At 44.2% G+C, this 17,500-nt stretch overlaps 1 protein-coding gene across 1 annotated transcript in view; it reads right to left on the bottom strand.

The window, feature by feature from the left end:
* LOC139557594 (plexin-A2-like) overlaps nt 1-17,500 on the bottom strand; it is a 449,982-nt gene that overhangs the window by 44,065 nt on the left and 388,417 nt on the right. Inside the window, exons 21-25 of the mRNA XM_071372600.1 lie at nt 14,968-15,110; nt 13,919-14,187; nt 819-885; nt 535-681; nt 137-296 (exon numbers count right to left, since the gene is read on the bottom strand). Of these exons, the coding sequence (XP_071228701.1) occupies nt 137-296; nt 535-681; nt 819-885; nt 13,919-14,187; nt 14,968-15,110 (786 nt within the window). The remainder of the gene's footprint in view (nt 1-136; nt 297-534; nt 682-818; nt 886-13,918; nt 14,188-14,967; nt 15,111-17,500) is intronic.

Genomic DNA, 17,500 nt, shown 5'->3' with positions numbered 1-17,500 from the left:
GGGGGGCCTGTCTGTCAGACTAGGGAAGGTGTGTGTGTGTGTATGTCATCCCCTATGTGTGTGTGTGTGTTTGTGTGTCTGTCAGCACCTTTGTGTGTGTGTTTGTGTGTATTGTGTGTGTGTGTGTCTATCCTACCCAGGTCCATGTCGACAGCGCGGGGCCTCTGTGAGTAGGGCATGTTCTTATAGCAGGCGTCCAGTATCTTCTCCTTGACCTGGGTGATGGTGTCACAGTTCAGCACCTTCACTGGGATCTCAGGACTGTTCTCATTGTCCGGGTTCACACAGTTCAGGATCTACAGGAGAGGAGAGGAGGTCAGGGTGTGCCTGTGTGTGTGTGTGGGGGGGGGGGGGGGGTATAGTGTATGTAGAGTCAGTAGAATCTGTCTGTCTGTCTGTCTGTCTGTCTGTCTGTCTGTCTGTCTGTCTGTCTGTCTGTCTGTCTGTCTGTCTGTCTGTCTGTCTGTCTGTCTGTCTGTCTGTCTGTCTGTGTGTGTGTGTGTGTGTGTGTGTGATTGCCTGAGTGGTACTGACCAGAGTTTTGTACTCTATCTGCTGTCTGATGAGCTTGTCTTCACTGAGGGAGTAGCGCGCCTCTCCTGTGATGGCGTCTATAGGCCCCTTCTCCATCTGCTGCTTGATGGCACAGTATAGCATGAACAGAGGTTCACCAGAACACTCCTGGAGAGAGAGAGGCGAGGGAGAGAGACAGAGAGAAAACACATATCGATTAAGGATATAAAATGTATTTCAACTGCCGCTTCTTATAAAACCCTGGTATACTAAAACTGGTGAACTGGAGGTTGCATTAGACTCACTTTGAGGAATCTGTGAAGAAGGAAAGCAAACCAGTTGGTGAGCATCTTCTCTGCAACGGACTCCGTTCTGAAGAAAGAGGGAAAATTATGTGGATTTTTTAATGCCTATGTAACCTTTCCCAAATAGCTCCAAAACTATTTCAGGGCAGAGTCAGAAAAGGATGGACTTATTAGAGGAAGAACCAGTAGAACGAGGAGGAATGAGAAAGAGAAGAAAAAGCAGCCAGACAGTAGTAGTTAACGAGCATAAAAAATAGATGAAAGGGTTACTCTCTCTCCCCTCCCTCCTCCAGAGGACCAACAGTACTATTCCTGAATACCAACACTGCAATGCTTCATCTTCTGAGAGCTGGGCTAACCGTGCAGGGAAAGCACAAGTACACACTCTCTTCCTCCTCGGACTCCCTCCTTTCTCCACATCACCAGCCTAAGCTTCTCCTCTCCTCACAAACAGTTCATTGACTATTGTCCAACTGATAGCGTGACTATGTGATTACCTCAGCTCCCACCTGGACATGCTACTAGCATCTTGTCCCCAATCAAAGTACCCTTGAGTGTGTGTATGTGTGTGTGTGTTTCTGAGTTGTCAGAGAATCACTGTGCTTCACAATATCGTGACTGTCACCGGCCCACCCCACATCCCACCCCACACCCTTCAGCTACAGGGCCATACAGGAGCCTGTTGCCAATTTACTTGGTGCGGCGTTGTGAAAATGACCCTCTTAATGTGGCGGGAAATGACTATGATTACTTTGGGCTGCAGGCGGGGTAATAGTGGCTGGGGCTGTAACGAGGAACAGTGGTGTACATGGATAAGGAGAGGTATTTGCTAGGATGGGCTGGAGCTCTCTCTCTGTGACAGCTTATTTGATGTGGGATGCACCAGGTTGATGGAAGGTGGCGTTTTGTTCACCCCATTTCAGCTGCAGGATGAGAGGAAGAGGCACTACTGACAGCCGAAGGAGTGTATGATTGTGCCCTCTTCTATAAACACCTGGGGTTGGAACCGGTTCAGGGAACAGAACCAAACATATTTTTTGGGAAGAAACAGAACCATAACCGGGAACGAAAGTGACCTCTAGTGTTCCAAAATGAAACCATTGTTTTCAAATCTTGAGAACCGGTTAATAATGTAATTTTTGGTTCCAAAAATATCTCTAATGTCTAGTTTATAATTATGTAATTCAGTGAAGTTATGATGCTAGTAGCCTAAATGCAATTCAACTCACGTCATGATGTTCAGCGCCTCAAGCCAAGCCCCTCATGTCCACCTGCACTTATTAACCAATCAAACATGTAAAGAACTAGCTTACCCGTTTTATAGCAAGCTGTTCTATCCTTATTGGTGGAGTAAATTAATAAGCTCAATGTAAAAATTATGTTGTTTTCAAGAGTTTCAAAAATGTAGGAAAAGGAACTATATGAAGCTGTACTTCTTTTGGGTTCAAACCGGTTCAGAACTCATTATGCTGGTCGGAACACTGGAACAGAACGAAACAAATAGGGGAACAGAACGATTGGGAAATCATTTCGATTCCAACCCCTGATACACACACCAACTCACACACACACGTGCATCCACCTACTGCATCTCTCATCTCTACTACTGCTCTCTACTAAAGTCTTCATCCTCAAAATCAATACGGACCGAAGCTGAATAAACATACAAATATTGTGTTTTGGACAAAGTGCACATACCCTCCATAATTGCTCCCCTCTCTCCTCCACAGAGAAGTATCCTCCCCTCCCCCTCATTGCCCCTCCTCTGACTCACAGTGGATTGTGTGTTAATAGAACCTATTAAGGGTTTTAATGAGCCCAGCAAGTCCCTGTAGAAGGAAAGTCAAATAAAAGCCTTTGTGCGGGGCCATGTTGGGGCTCCTTTCAATGGTTCACTGAGACTCCTCACTATGTTTCCTTCCTCCTCCCCCATCTCTCCATCCTCCCATCTCCACTTCCCTCGCTCTTTTAATTGAGTTCCATTAATGAACATTTTCATTATCCTACAGTGCATTAAGACTGGGGCTTGATGCTGATAAATAGGTTGAGGGGGACCGATTAGTCGGCTGTGGAATGTCTTCAGAATGGAATAGTGCTAAACACAACATTCTCTTTCTGTATTAAGCCATTGTATTCTAGCAGCGCTCCGCATGGACGGGAATGCCATTAGAAAAACGCTGAAGACAAAACAAGAGTGAAAAGACTCAAGGCGATAGAAAACAGAACGCTATAAGAGAGTGGGACCGAGGACGGAGTGAGAGATCGATGCAACATATCCAGGTAAGGATCATTATAGAGTACAGAAGGATTAAGGATGTCTCTAGAGAAAAAAAGAAAGGTTAGGTAAAGAGATGGAGAGAATTAGAGAGAAAGAAACAGAGAAAAAGAGAGAAACACAGAGAAAGAGAACGTGAAAGAGAGCAATATGAAACAAACTTACAACCAAACATTTGTCTGACTAAAAGGTTTAAAAGCAGATTAACAAATTAAAATGGGAAGGTAAGTAGCCTAAAGTTGACAAATTGTCAAAACGTAGATACCATGTTCAGAAAGCTTTTAGGGGAAAAACCATCTAATGTTTGTGCTGTAGACTCTCACGAGTAGACAGACTACACTTCAACTGAGGGAGGGGAACATCACTTCTAGACTATTAATGTTGAGAGCATACTCTCAGAATCTAAAAAGATCCTTAAAACAACATGGGAAGTATGAATATAGTTCATATATAAAGCCATGACCATTGCCTGTATCTCTGGGCCGTACATTGAACCTTTTCTCTCTCTAATTTGGATTAGTCACATCAGAAACATGTTCTATACAGGCTATATGTTCTAATATGATGTTAATGACTGGAATTTAGAATGTGTGAAAATATAATAACATATAAAGTGTTCTGGCAGCCAGGAGAGCACAAAGCCACCCCCCCATTATACTAATAATATAACCTAAGACAGGTGTGTGTGTGTGTGTGTGTGTGTGTGTGTGTGTGTGTGTGTGTGTGTGTGTGTGTGTGTGTGTGTGTGTGTGTGTGTGTGTGTGTGTGTGTGTGTGTGTGTGTGTGTGTGTGTGTGTGTGTGTGTGTGTGTGTGTGTGTGTGTGTGTGTGTGTGTGTGTACACTCTGTGCCATTCTGTTGACATTCCTCATAATATACAGTCATTGAAATTCTACACTTGGACACTCAAAGTCAATCTTAAATGAATCATTCTTTATTATCAGCGCGCTGGAGAGGTTCCAAACAACTCAATGCACCAAGTACACTTTGATCAGGAGCTCCACCGGGGAAGTCCCGTTAGATCTCTTATATACACAGTTATGTTTCATGATTTAGCTTATTCATCATTCATAATTCATTCATCATTAACGTTGACTTCATTCATGTGACCGACCAATACTGGGTCATGTATGTGACAGACCAATACCTCACGAGGCCTCTCTAAGCTGATACATTGAAACTGAGATATCTTTCGTTCTCAAAACAAGGGTCTGGGCGTACTGCTAAATTGCAGATACTGATATTGAGGATTCTTTCCAGGCATGTTCAATCAGTCACTTGCATGAACACAGAAATTGGTTATTAGAAAAGCACAAACACACATTTTTCAGCACAATTCAGTGCTTTCAAAATGTATTCACACTCAATCAAATGTATTTATGAAGCACTTTTTACATCAGCAGATGTCACAAAGTCCTATACAGAAATCCAGCCTAAAACCCCAAAGAGCCAGCAATGCAGATGTAGAAACACGGTGGCTAGGAAAAACTCCCTTGTCTTATTCCACATTTTGTTGTTACAGCCTGAATTTAAAATGTATTACATCGATATTTTGTGCCTCTGGCCTACACACAATACCCCATAATGTCAAAGTGGAATTATGTTTTTAGACATTTTTACAAATTAATACAAAGTGAAAAGCTGAAATGTCTTGAGTCAATAAGTATTCAACCAGCCTATTAGTTGTGGCAAGCGTAAATAAGTTCAGGAATAAAAATGTGCTTAACAAGTCACATAATAAGTTACATGGACTCACTGTGTGCAATAATAGTGTTTAACATGATTTTTGAATAACTACCTAATCTCTGTACCCAACACATACAATTATCTGTAAGGTCCCTCAGTTGAGCAGTGAATTTCAACCACAAATACAACCACAAAGGCGGCAGGTAGCCTAGTGGTTAGAGCGTTGGACTAGTAACCGAAAGGTTGCAAGATCGAATCCTTGAGCTGACAAGGTAAAAATCTGTCATTCTGCCCCTGAACAAGGCAATTAACCCACTGTTCCTAGGCCATCATTGAAAATAAGAATTTGTTCTTAACTGACTTGCCTAATTAAATAAAGGAAAAAGACCAATGCCTGGTGGTTTTCCAATGCCTTGCAAAGAAGGGTACCTATTGGTTGATGGGTAAAAAAATGATAAAGTAGACATTGAATATCAATACACCCAGTCATTACAAAGATACAGGCGTCCTTCCTTACTCAGTTACTGGAGAAGAAGGAAACTGCTCCGAGATTTCACCAGTTACAGAGTTTAATGGCTGTGATAGGAGAAAGCTGAGGATGGATCAACAACATTGTAGTTACTCCACAATACTAACCTAAATGACAGATTGAAAAGAAGAAAAATATTCAAAAATATGCATCCTGTTTGCAATAAGGCACTAAAGTAAAACTGCAAAAAATGTGGCACAGAAATTAACTGTATGTCCTGAATATGTTTGGGACAAAGAGTACCACTCTTCATATTTGGCTGCATCATGTTATTATGGGTATGCTTGTCATCGGCAAGGACTACAGAGTTTTTAAAATAAAAAGAAATGGAATTGAGCTAAGCACAGGCAAAATCCTAGAGGAAAACCTGGTTCAGGCTGCTTTCCAACAGACACAGGGGGATAAATTAACCTTTCAGCAGAACAATAACCTAAAACACAAGGCCAAATATAGACTGGAGTTGCTTACCAAGACAACATTGAATGTTCCTGAGTGGCCTTGTTACTGTTTTGACTTAAATCGGCATTAAAATCTATGGCAAGACTTGAAAATGGCTGTCTAGCAATGATCAACAACCAACTTGACTGAGCTTGAAGAATTTTTTAAATAATAATGTGCAAATATTGTACCATCCAGGTGTGTAAAGCTCTTAGAGACTTCCCCAGAAAGACTCACAGCTGCAATCACTGCCAAAGGTGCTTCTATGAAGTATTGACTCAAGGGCGTGAATACTTATGTAAATTTGATATTTCTGTATTTCATGCTAAAAAAATGTGCAACAATTTCTAAAAACATGTTTTCACTTTGTCATTATGGGGTATTGTGTGTGAGAATTTATTTTTTTTGATACATTTTGAATTCAGGCTGTAACACAACAAATGTGGAATAAGTCAAGGGGCATGAATACTTTCTGAAGGCTCTGTACACACTGAGTGTATAAAACATTAAGAACACCTTCCTAATACTGAGTTGCACCTCCCCCTTTTGCCCTCAGAACAGCCTCAATTCGTCAGTGCATGGACTCTACAAGGTGTTGAAAGCGTTCGACGGGGATGTGGGACCATGTTGACTCCAATGCTTCCCACATTTGTGTCAAGTTGGCTGGATGTCCTTTGGGTGGTGGACCATTCTTGATACACACAGGAAACTGTTGAGCGTGAAAAACCCAGCAGTGTTGCAGTTCTTGAAACAAACCGGTGCACCTGGCACCTACTACCATACCCCATTCAAAGGCACTTACATGTTTTGTCTTGCCTATTCACCCTCTTAAAAATCTTAACAAATGTAACTTTAACCTGTCTCCTTCCCTTCATCTACACTGATTGAAGTGAATGTAACAAGTGACATCAACAAGGGATCATAACTTTCACCTGGATTCACCGGGTCAGTTGATGTCATGGAAAGAGCAGGTGTTCCTAATGTTTTGTATACTCAGTGTATGTTTTATACAGGCTATATGTTCTAATAGGATGTTGTAGAGGTTACTGACTGAAATATAGATTCTAGTCTGAACTGCTGGGAAAATATAATAACATATAAACTGCAATGCCTCGGGCAGCCCTCATTATACTCATAATATAACCTAAGACAGGAGTCAATGTGTGTGTGTGTGTGTGTGTGTGTGTGTGTGTGTGTGTGTGTGTGTGTGTGTGTGTGTGTGTGTGTGTGTGTGTGTGTGTGTGTGTGTGTGTGTGTGTGTGTGTGTGTGTGTGTGTGTGTGTGTGTGTGTGTGTGTGTGTGTGTGCGTGTGTGCGTGTGTGTGACATTCTGTTAACTTTTCCCATAATATACAACATGGTTTGTTTTTCCACACAGCTCACGCTGCCCTCAGGGTATTATGCAGTTTCCCTCAATGAGATTCTGCTCCTGCTCTTTCTTTCCCTGAGAGACATTTCTAGAAGGATTCAGTAGCCCTTTCTTAAACTCAATACATGGTATTATAGGATTATAAATTGTCGTTACAGGTCAAGTATAAGGTTAACATGCAACTCGCTGTTGGCTGGGCTCCCTGCCTGTGCCATTAAACCCCTACAACTCATCCAGAACGCCGCAGCCCGTCTGGTGTTCAACTTTCCCAAGTTCTCTCACGTCACCCCGCTCCTCCGCTCTCTCCACTGGCTTCCAGTTGAAGCTCGCATCCGCTACAAGACCATGGTGCTTGCCTACGGAGCTGTGAGGGGAACGGCACCTCCGTACCTTCAGGCTCTGATCAGGCCCTACACCCAAACAAGGGCACTGCGTTCATCCACCTCTGGCCTGCTCGCCTCCCTACCTCTGAGGAAGTACAGTTCCCGCTCAGGCCAGTCAAAACTGTTCGCTGCTCTGGCACCCCAATGGTGGAACAAACTCCCTCACGACGCCAGGTCAGCGGAGTCAATCACCACCTTCCGGAGACACCTGAAACCCCACCTCTTTAAGGAATACCTAGGATAGGATAAAGTAATCCTTCTAACCCCCCCCTTAAAAGAGTTAGATGCACTATTGTAAAGTGGTTGTTCCACTGGATATCATAAGGTGAATGCACCAATTTGTAAGTCGCTCTGGATAAGAGCGTCTGCTAAATGACTTAAATGTAATGTAAATGTTAAATAACCTTTGTTTGAACAGTGTGCATATAATAATTTATACATCTACAAAGAATAGATAAAATAGTGAAATACCATCAGTAAGTAAATGATGAACCTTTTGATGTGAAGCTGGTCTTAAAGCAGATGTGTGATGAAAGAGAGAGTTGTGAGAGACAGAGAGCAGACTAAATGTTAATTACGGCGTGAGCATGCGTGCTGCATGTCTAATGCACCTTGTTAACCCAGAAACGCCTTTCATACAAGCAGTGGCAGTTCTAGCTTGTATGGCTCCCTAGGCGAGCCCCCCCTTCAGCCCCCCCCCCAACACAAAACAGCACCGTTCTGCTCTAACTGTCATTTTTACTCAGACATTTGGAACAACACAAATAAATAATCATAACATTTAAAACTATATAAATATATACAAACATAAGACTCATATCAAAAAGAAGTAACAAAGACAAATAGAAAAACTGTAGTATATAAATACAAATAAAAAAGATAATCAAATTATTACACTATTACCCTATTGCTAACAAAAACACACAAATAAAACTAAATTGCACAAATCCTATATTACACAAATAGAATAACACACTTATAAAGAAGAGAACCTGATTATTACATTATTGCACTTCAAACAAGAAACACAAACTAAATTGCACAACTAATTGCATTAGTACTGTACTGCGCTCTTTGATAGACTCCCCCGCTCCCTCTATCTCGGGCTTCCAGTGGAGAGACCTGAGGTCAACCTACCCCCGCCCCCTCCCCATCTCGTACCTCTGAGTGGGAGACCTTCCCAGTAGCCTGCCTAGCTCACAAACTAGAATCAGGACGCCCACTCCAACAAGGTTAATTGACCCACAGTCCCACACGGTGACATGATATCATTGACGTGACGTGCAAATGAGCGATAGAAAACCGATCGCACAAATGACACAATTGTTTTTGTGCGGGTGCCCCGTACCGCCCCCCAGCAAGATGCTGCCCTGGGTGGCTGCCCGTGCCGCCCCCCAGCAAGATGCTGCCCTGGGTGGCTGCCCATGCCGCCCCCCAGCAAGATGCTGCCCTGGGTGGCTGCCCATGCCGCCCCCAGCAAGATGCTGCCCTGGGTGGCTGCCCATACCGCCCCCTAGCAAGATGCTGCCCTGGGTGGCTGCCCATGCCGCCCCCCAGCAAGATGCTGCTCTGGGTGGCTGCCCGTACCGCCCCCCAGCAAGATGCTGCCCTGGGTGGCTGCCCATGCCGCCCCCCAACAAGATGCTGCCCTGGGTGGCTGCCCGTACCGCCCCCCAGCAAGATGCTTCCCTGGGTGGCTGCCCATGCCGCCCCCAGCAAGATGCTGCCCTGGGTGGCTGCCCGTGCCGCCCCCCAGCAAGATGCTGCTCTGGGTGGCTGCCCGTACCGCCCCCCAGCAAGATGCTGCCCTGGGTGGCTGCCCATGCCGCCCCCCAGCAAGATGCTGCCCTGGGTGGCTGCCCATGCCGCCCCCCAGCAAGATGCTGCCCTGGGTGGCTGCCCATGTCGCCTATGCCTAAATCCGCCACTGCATACAAGATCCCAGTAGATCACAGGAGATCACAGTAGACATAAAGTCAATGCTCTCCGTCGCGTTCAACTCTCTTCTCCATCCTCCTCTCTGTCCTCCCTCCCTCTCTCCCTTCCACTCCCTCTCTCCCCCTTCTCCCCATCTCCCTATCCTCTCCCTCACCCACTCTCTGTGGTGTGATGGGGCACTAGCTAGCGTGGCAGTTCTTCTTATCAATGGAGCTCTCTGCTTGAGACGGCCTCAATAATGAAGGTCCCAGTCAGTAATGATCCTCAACTGCCCTGTCAGAAAGAGAAGTCCCCTCAGTCCTCCTCATCCTACTGTCTCAGTCACTGCCTGTCACCAAGAGAGTACCCCAAGGCTCAATCCTAGGCCCCACGCTCTTCTCAATTTAGATCAACAACATAGCTCAGGCAGTAGGAAGCTCTCTCATCCATTTATATGCAGATGATACAGTCTTATCCTCAGCTGGCAACTCCCCGGATGTTGTGTTAAATGCTCTACAACAAAGCCTTCTTAGTGTGCAACAAGCGTTCTCTACCCTTAACCTTGTTCTGAACACCTCCAAAACAAAGTCATCTGGTTTGGTAAGAAGAATGCCCCTCTCCCTACAGGTGTGATTACTACCTCTGAGGGTTGAGAGCTTGAGGTAGTCACCTCATACAAGCACTTGGGAGTATGGCTAGACAGTACACTGTCCTCTCAGCACATATCAAAGCTGCATGCTAAAGTTAAATCTAGACTTAGTTTCCTCTATCGTAATCACTCTTTCACCCCAGCTCCAAACTAACCCTGATTCAGATGACCACCCTACCCATGCTAGATTACAGAGACATCATTTATAGATCAGCAGGTAAGGGTGCTCTCGAGTGGCTAGATGTTCTTTACCATTCGGCCTCTGTAAACTTGTCATCCACTGGTTGATGCCTATTTATAAAACCCTCTTAGGCCTCACTCCCCCCTATCTGAGATATCTACTGCAGCCCTCATCCGCCACATACAACACCCGTTCTGCCAGTCACATTCTGTTAAAGGTCCCCAAAGCACACACATCCCTGGGTCTCTCCTCTTTTGAGTTCGCTGCAGCTAGCGACTGGAACGAACTGCAACAAACACTCAAACTGGACAGTTTTATCTCAATTTTTTCATTCAAAGACTCAATCATGGACACTCTTACTGACAGTTGTGGCTGCTTTGTGTGATGTATTGTTGTCTCTACATTCTTGCCCATTGTGCTCTTGTCTGTGCCCAATAATGTTTGTCCCATGTTGTGTTGCTACCATGTTGTGCTGCTACCATGTTGTGTTGCTACCATGTTGTGTTGCTACCATGTTGTGTTGCTACCATGTTGTTGCCATGTTGTGTTGCTACCATGCTGTGTTGTCATGTGTTGCTGCCTTGCTATGTTGTTGTCTTAGGTCTCTCTTTATGTAGTGTTGTGTTGTCTCTCTTGTCGTGATATATGTTTTGTCCTATATTCATATGTTGTTTTTTAAAATGTTTTTTTCTTATACCCCGTCCCCGCAGGTAGGCCATCATTGTAAATAAGAATTTGTTCTTAACTGACTTGCCCAGTTAAATAAAGGTTAAATAAATAAAACATGTGTGGTGGCGCTCTCTGACCGTGTAAACTAGGTCCGGTGCTGTGGCAGGTCAATAATAACTCATACTACATGGTCATACACTACTATAGAACTACTGCTCCTCCTGCTGCCTCAGATACTGTACAGTACACTGCCATGGGCCTACATATAGTATAAGTCCCAAATGGCACCCTATTCCCTACAAAGTGCACAACATTTGACCAGACCCCTATGGGCCCTGGTCAAAAGCCACACACTATATAGGAAATAGGGTGCCATTTAGGACACACCTATAGAGATAAAACATTTTATCTACACTTCGCTAGGGCTCTGGCCAAAAGTAGTGCACTATGTAGGAAATAGGGTACCATTTGGGGTGCACACTATCAGTGTGGGCTGAATGGGATGGATGACTGTACTGTACATGTCACAGTGGGAGAGATAGTAGCTGCTAAAGTCTTCACGTGGGCCATAGGGATGTGTATGACTGAAATGTAAAGTAGTGTAGAGGCTCCTGAGGGAAGTGTAGATGTATCTCTACAGTTGTGTCCTAAATTGCACACTATGTATATCAGGAAACGGGTGATCTTTGGCACACAGTCACAGACTACATCAGTAGAGGAAGCGATGGAAGGCAGAGATGGACTAATAGGTAGAGATGGTTCAGGCCTAAACATAATAACAGGCTCAGCCGTCCTGTTATCAACTGCTAATTGATGAGCTGCCATCAGAGCAGAACCGAGCTGTCCTATTCCTCAACCATCCCCATTAATGACAACAACACATTACTGTGGGTTACACATATGTTCAATTTCAGTCACTATGAGGATTTTTCTTTGCTTATGACTCAGCTCGCTCCTCTCGGTGTGTCAGCCAACCGTACCTTTGCCACAATGAGCCACAAGAAAAACGTCAAGAGAAAATAAATAGTGTGTCAAATTGGTAATCCTTTAAATTCTTTTGAAGAAATGGAAGGTAATGTTTAAAAAACTAAAGGAATATTCAGGCCTGAAGGCCAGACCAGCAGGACTTAAACCATTGTGTTCCTAATGACGGGAGATAAAGGAAACTACGGGGCAGCTAGGAGTGTGTCGGGCTGGCGACTGGCATTTTAAATAACATAACAGCATAATCCAGGTCATTTGTCTCTCTCTTCTCTTCTCTCTCTGTCTGTTCACTTCTCTCCTCTCTCTGTCTGTTCACTTCTCTCCTCTCTCTGTTTGTCATCTCTCTCTTCTCTCCTCTGCTTGTTGCCTCTCTCTTCTCTCCTCTGTTTGTCATTTCTCTCTTCTCTCCTCTGCTTGTTGCCTCTCTCTTCTCTCCTCTCTGTTTGTCATCTCTCTCTTCTCTCCTCTGCTTGTTGCCTCTCTCTTCTCTCCTCTGTTTGTCATCTCTCTCTTCTCTCCTCTGCTTGTTGCCTCTCTCTTCTCTCCTCTCTCTGTTTGTCATCTCTCTCTTCTCTCCTCTGCTTGTTGCCTCTCTCTTCTCTCCTCTCTCTTCTCTCCTCTCTCTGTCTGTTCACTTCTCTCCTCTCTCTGTTTGTCGTCTCTCTCCTCTCCTCTGCTTGTTGCCTCTCTCATCTCTACTCTGTCTATCTGTCATCTCTCTCCTCTCCTCTGTTTGTTGCCTCTCTCTTCTCTCCTCTCTGGAGATGGGGTTAAGGCGTACTGTGACAGTTCTGCTGCTCCCCTGCTAACCCATCCATACGCCTATAAAACGATACAAAGATGGCAGCCTTTACTCTAGTAAAAGAGAAAAAGGACTCTATATTTAAAGATATAGTACATGGCCCTGAGTCCTGTCGAAAACAATCTAGACAGGAGACAGAAAGAGAAAAGTAAAGTAGAAGCTGCTGCTGAATGTTTGATGAGGAGCCAGAGCTCAGCGGATAAGTGAGACTGACAGTGGTACAGTCGTGTACTCTCAGACTGATTGAGATTGGGGTGGGGGGGAGAGAGAGAGACCACTGTGACTGACTCAGTGAGCATAGCCTTGCTATTGAGAGAAGACAGGCTATGTGCACACTGTCCAAAAAACGAGGTGGAAACTGTGCTGCACTTCCTAACCTCCTGCCCAATATGACCATATTAGAGACACATATTTCCCTCAGATTAAACAGACCCACAAAGAATTTGAAAACAAACCCAATTTTGATAATCTCCCATATCTATTGGGTGACATACCACAGTGTGCCATCACAGCAGCAACATTTGTGACCTGTTGCTACAAGAAAAGGTCAACCAGTGAAGAACAAACACCATTGTAAATACAACCCATATTTAAGTTGATTTATTTTCCCTTTTGTACTTGAACTATTTGCACATAATATGATATTTGTAATGTCTTTATTCTTTTGGAACTTTTGTGAGTAATGTTTACTGTTCATTTTCATTGTTTATTTCACTTTTGTTTATTATCTACTTCACATATGTTTCCCATGCCAATAAAGCCCTTACATTGAAGAGAAAGAGAGAGAGATAGAGAGAGAAAGAGAGAGAGAGAGAGAGAGATAAGACTACAACTCTCTATCTTGGCTGATAATTGAAAGGATACTAGACAAGTACTTGTTGCTAAAAATTAATATCTTGCCATTGTAAATAAAGTACATATTACATATTACATATGACATATAATGAATTTTGATGAATGGAATCAATACAAGTGGTAGAATGCACCTCTCTGATCCACACTCCATCATCTTTTAACAACATCCTCCCACTGTTTTCCAGCTCCACTATCTCTACTTCCCCTTCCATTCTGCCCACAGCAGATGTGCTCATACTGTATGTGTGTGCATAGATGTGTGTGTATGTGCGTACATGCATAATGCATCTGTGTGTGTGAAAGTGTAAGTGTTTATGTAAGTGTGTGTACATGTATACATGTGTATGAATCTGTATGTCTCTTACCTGCGCAGCAGCAGCTTGGGGTGGTTCTTGCTCTCCAGGTTCTTGTCGATGAGGTCAGAGAGCAGGTGTTTGAGCACGTCGGTGGCGTACTCCAGTTTGCCCTGCAGCGCCGTCATGATGAGTGACGCCACGTTGCCGCGGTCGCGCATGGAGAAGGAGCGTTGGAGCTCCAGAGTCCTGATGAAGGTCAGCAGGAACACCTTGTTGTTGATGAGCTGAGCGAAGAGCTTCAGAGCCTTCTCTGTGCTCAGCTGACCGTTACCTGACACCTAGGACATACAGGACGGGATACAAAGGGTTAACATGCCACATGACAACACATGGTTTCTGTGTTAAGAGTTCTACTTTAAACACCTTCATACACACCCAGATTGTTCCATGCGGGACAGAACTGCACTACTGCTTTTCTTACGCTCAGTTGATCATAAAGGGGCATATACAGTACTTTCTGCTGTTCCTATTGGACCTTTAATCCTCCCTGAACAACTCCTCACTATCACACCATGTCACCCTCATACAGTCAACAGGCTGACCCTAATAAGCCTGCATACTTTGTCCTGTTAGAGATCTCAGCTTACAACCCATCCTATGTACCCTAATAAGTCAACTCATCCAGCAACTCACACCCACCCTGTACTCCCCTATAAAGAATAGCAGAGTATTAAAGGGACTCCGTGGAGTGTGTTTCAGTCAGTCTGTCCCAAGTAGAGGAGGTCCCAGGGCTGCCAGTGAACAGGACATTACCCACTTCATTACTCCTGATGAAGGACGCGCTGGTGGGTGAAATAGACGCACGTCGGGAAACTGTACTGGGACCTGCGTGTGTGTGTGTGTGAGAGAGAGGCCAGAGGACAGAGAGGCAGAACGACATACGGGTGTCAGTCTCCCCCTGGCACTGTGCTGCTTATGGAGGGCATGCTGCAGGGGTGGTGTGGAAGCTCTCTCTCACTCTCCTTTTCCTCACTCTGTCTCTCCTTTCCTCATTTCTCATTCCCTCTCCCATCCCCCCTCCATACTTTTCTTTGTCTATTTTGTCTCTCCCTCCATACCTCCAGTTCTCTGAGAACAGGGTGGTCCTCGATGCCAGGGAAAAGGACTCTCATGGCGTAGGTCCGGTAGTCCAAATGGGGGATACCAGCTCTGTCCAGATCACTGGTCAGCTCGTTGATGTCCGTCTGCAGCTCAGCAAAAGCTGGAGGAGGTAGGTAGAGAGAGGAGAAATGAACAGCACTGTTAGTATGGATCAACTGATTTCAGACCTGCTGGTTTACACACACACACACACACACACACACACACACACACACACACACACACACACACACACACACACACACACACACACACACACACACACACACACACACACACACACACACACACACACACACACACACACACCTCTGGTGGCCAGTAAATTGGCTGTACTGTACAGTATCTGTGCTCCTGTGTGTTCCCTGCTGTTAGGGGCTGCAGGTGAGAGCTGGTTAATTGGTCCCTTCCTGACTGAGTCCTGCTAGGCCTTGCTCTGCCTTGCGGCTGTCCCCTTAGCCTCTCTACAGCCAATCACAGTCATATCTCCCCCCTGCCTACAGCCTGCCCCCCAGCACCCCTGCTAGCCCAGCCCAGGGCCCAGGGCTCAGACATACACCCCTGGAGGGGAACCCAGGTACCTAGCTGCCCCTCGAAATCCACCCTCGGGGCACTACACTCTTCCTGAACACATATGCTGTTTAAAACATGACCCTTCGGTGTGTATCCTCGCCTGTGTGTGTGTCTGCTTAGAGTATCTGTCTGTCTGTCTGTACGTGTCCAGGGCTTTAGCTCTATAAGCCCCATGCAGCTGTGTGCTGCTCAGCTCTGCTCACACCCCTCAGCTGGGCCCTACAACAGATATAGAGCAGACCTCACTATTAACCTCTCTACTCTGCCACAGCCCTGACACAACCCAGAGAAACAAGACAATGACATTTAGAGGATATACCCTTATAGTATACTATGTCTTCTATATGTCCTATCTTTGTAATTCTGTATGTTACAGTTATTCTATATGCTGTAATTCTGTATGTTGGAGTTATTCTATATGCTGTAATTCTGTATGTTAGAGTTATTCTATATGCTGTAATTCTGTATGTTAGAGTTATTCTATATGCTGTAATTCTATATGTTAGAGTTATTCTATATGCTGTAATTCTGTATGTTAGAGTTATTCTATATGCTGTAATTCTGTATGTTGGAGTTATTCTATATGCTGTAATTCTGTATGTTAGAGTTATTCTATATGCTGTAATTCTATATGTTAGAGTTATTCTATATGCTGTAATTCTATATGTTAGAGTTATTCTATATGCTGTAATTCTGTATGTTAGAGTTATTCTATATGCTGTAATTCTGTATGTTAGAGTTATTCTATATTCTGTAATTCTGTATGTTAGAGTTATTCTATATGCTGTAATTATGTATGTTACAGTTATTCTATATGCTGTAATTCTGTATGTTAGAGTTATTCTATATGCTGTAATTCTGTATGTTAGAGTTATTCTATATGCTGTAATTCTGTATGTTAGAGTTATTCTATATGCTGTAATTCTGTAAGTTAGTTATTCTGTATGCTGTAATTCTGTGTGTTAGAGTTATTCTATGTGCTGTAATTCTATATGTTAGAGTTATTCTATATGCTGTAATTCTATATGTTAGAGTTATTCTATATGCTGTAATTCTGTATGTTAGAGTTATTCTATATTCTGTAATTCTATATGTTAGAGTTATTCTATGTGCTGTAATTCTGTATGTTAGAGTTATTCTATATGCTGTAATTCTATATGTTAGAGTTATTCTATGTGCTGTAATTCTGTATAATAGAGTTATTCTATATGCTGTAATTCTGAGTGGTGTCTTCAGGCTAGCTGGAGGGGATACATACAGTAACTTGCCTGTCCTCCTCTGGGCCCAAGGTTCAGAGGTCCGCTGGTGTGGTGAATTGAAGCGTGCACTGTCTGTACTGTGGCCCACCAGGGGTGTGTGTGTGTGTGTGTGTGTGTGTGTGTGTGTGTGTGTGTGTGTGTGTGTGTGTGTGTGTGTGTGTGTGTGTGTGTGTGTGTGTGTGTGTGTGTGTGTGTGTGTGTGTGTGTGTGTGTGTGTGTGTGTGTGTGTAGGGAAGTAGAACTCAGCACTAACACAGATTTATTAGGCTTTAACGAGGCCTGCCTAACAATCTCAAATGAGGCCATGCCTTTACAACAGACTCTGAAACAGACACTGCCACACACACACAGACTGAAACACACATGCCACACACACACAAAATGCCAGCATGAAATAAAGATGATATGCCATTACAGACGTGTTCATAGGAGAACATTGTGTTTAATCAGTGTGTGAGCCAGTGTGTGTGTGTGTGTGTGTGTGTGTGTGTACGCCCGTGTGTGTGCGCACGTGTGTGTGTGTGTGTGTGTGTGAGCCAGTGTGTGTGTGTGTGTGTGTGTGTGTGTGTGTGTGTGTGTGTGTGTGTGTGTGTGTGTGTGTGTGTGTGTGTGTGTGTGTGTGTGTGTGAGCCAGTGTGTGTGTGAGCCAGTGTGTGTG

This window comes from Salvelinus alpinus, chromosome 28 (assembly GCF_045679555.1).
Source record: "Salvelinus alpinus chromosome 28, SLU_Salpinus.1, whole genome shotgun sequence".
In the NCBI taxonomy this organism is placed as follows: domain Eukaryota; kingdom Metazoa; phylum Chordata; class Actinopteri; order Salmoniformes; family Salmonidae; genus Salvelinus; species Salvelinus alpinus.
Note: the sequence above shows the minus strand (reverse complement) of the source record. Positions and strands in the feature narration are given on the sequence as shown.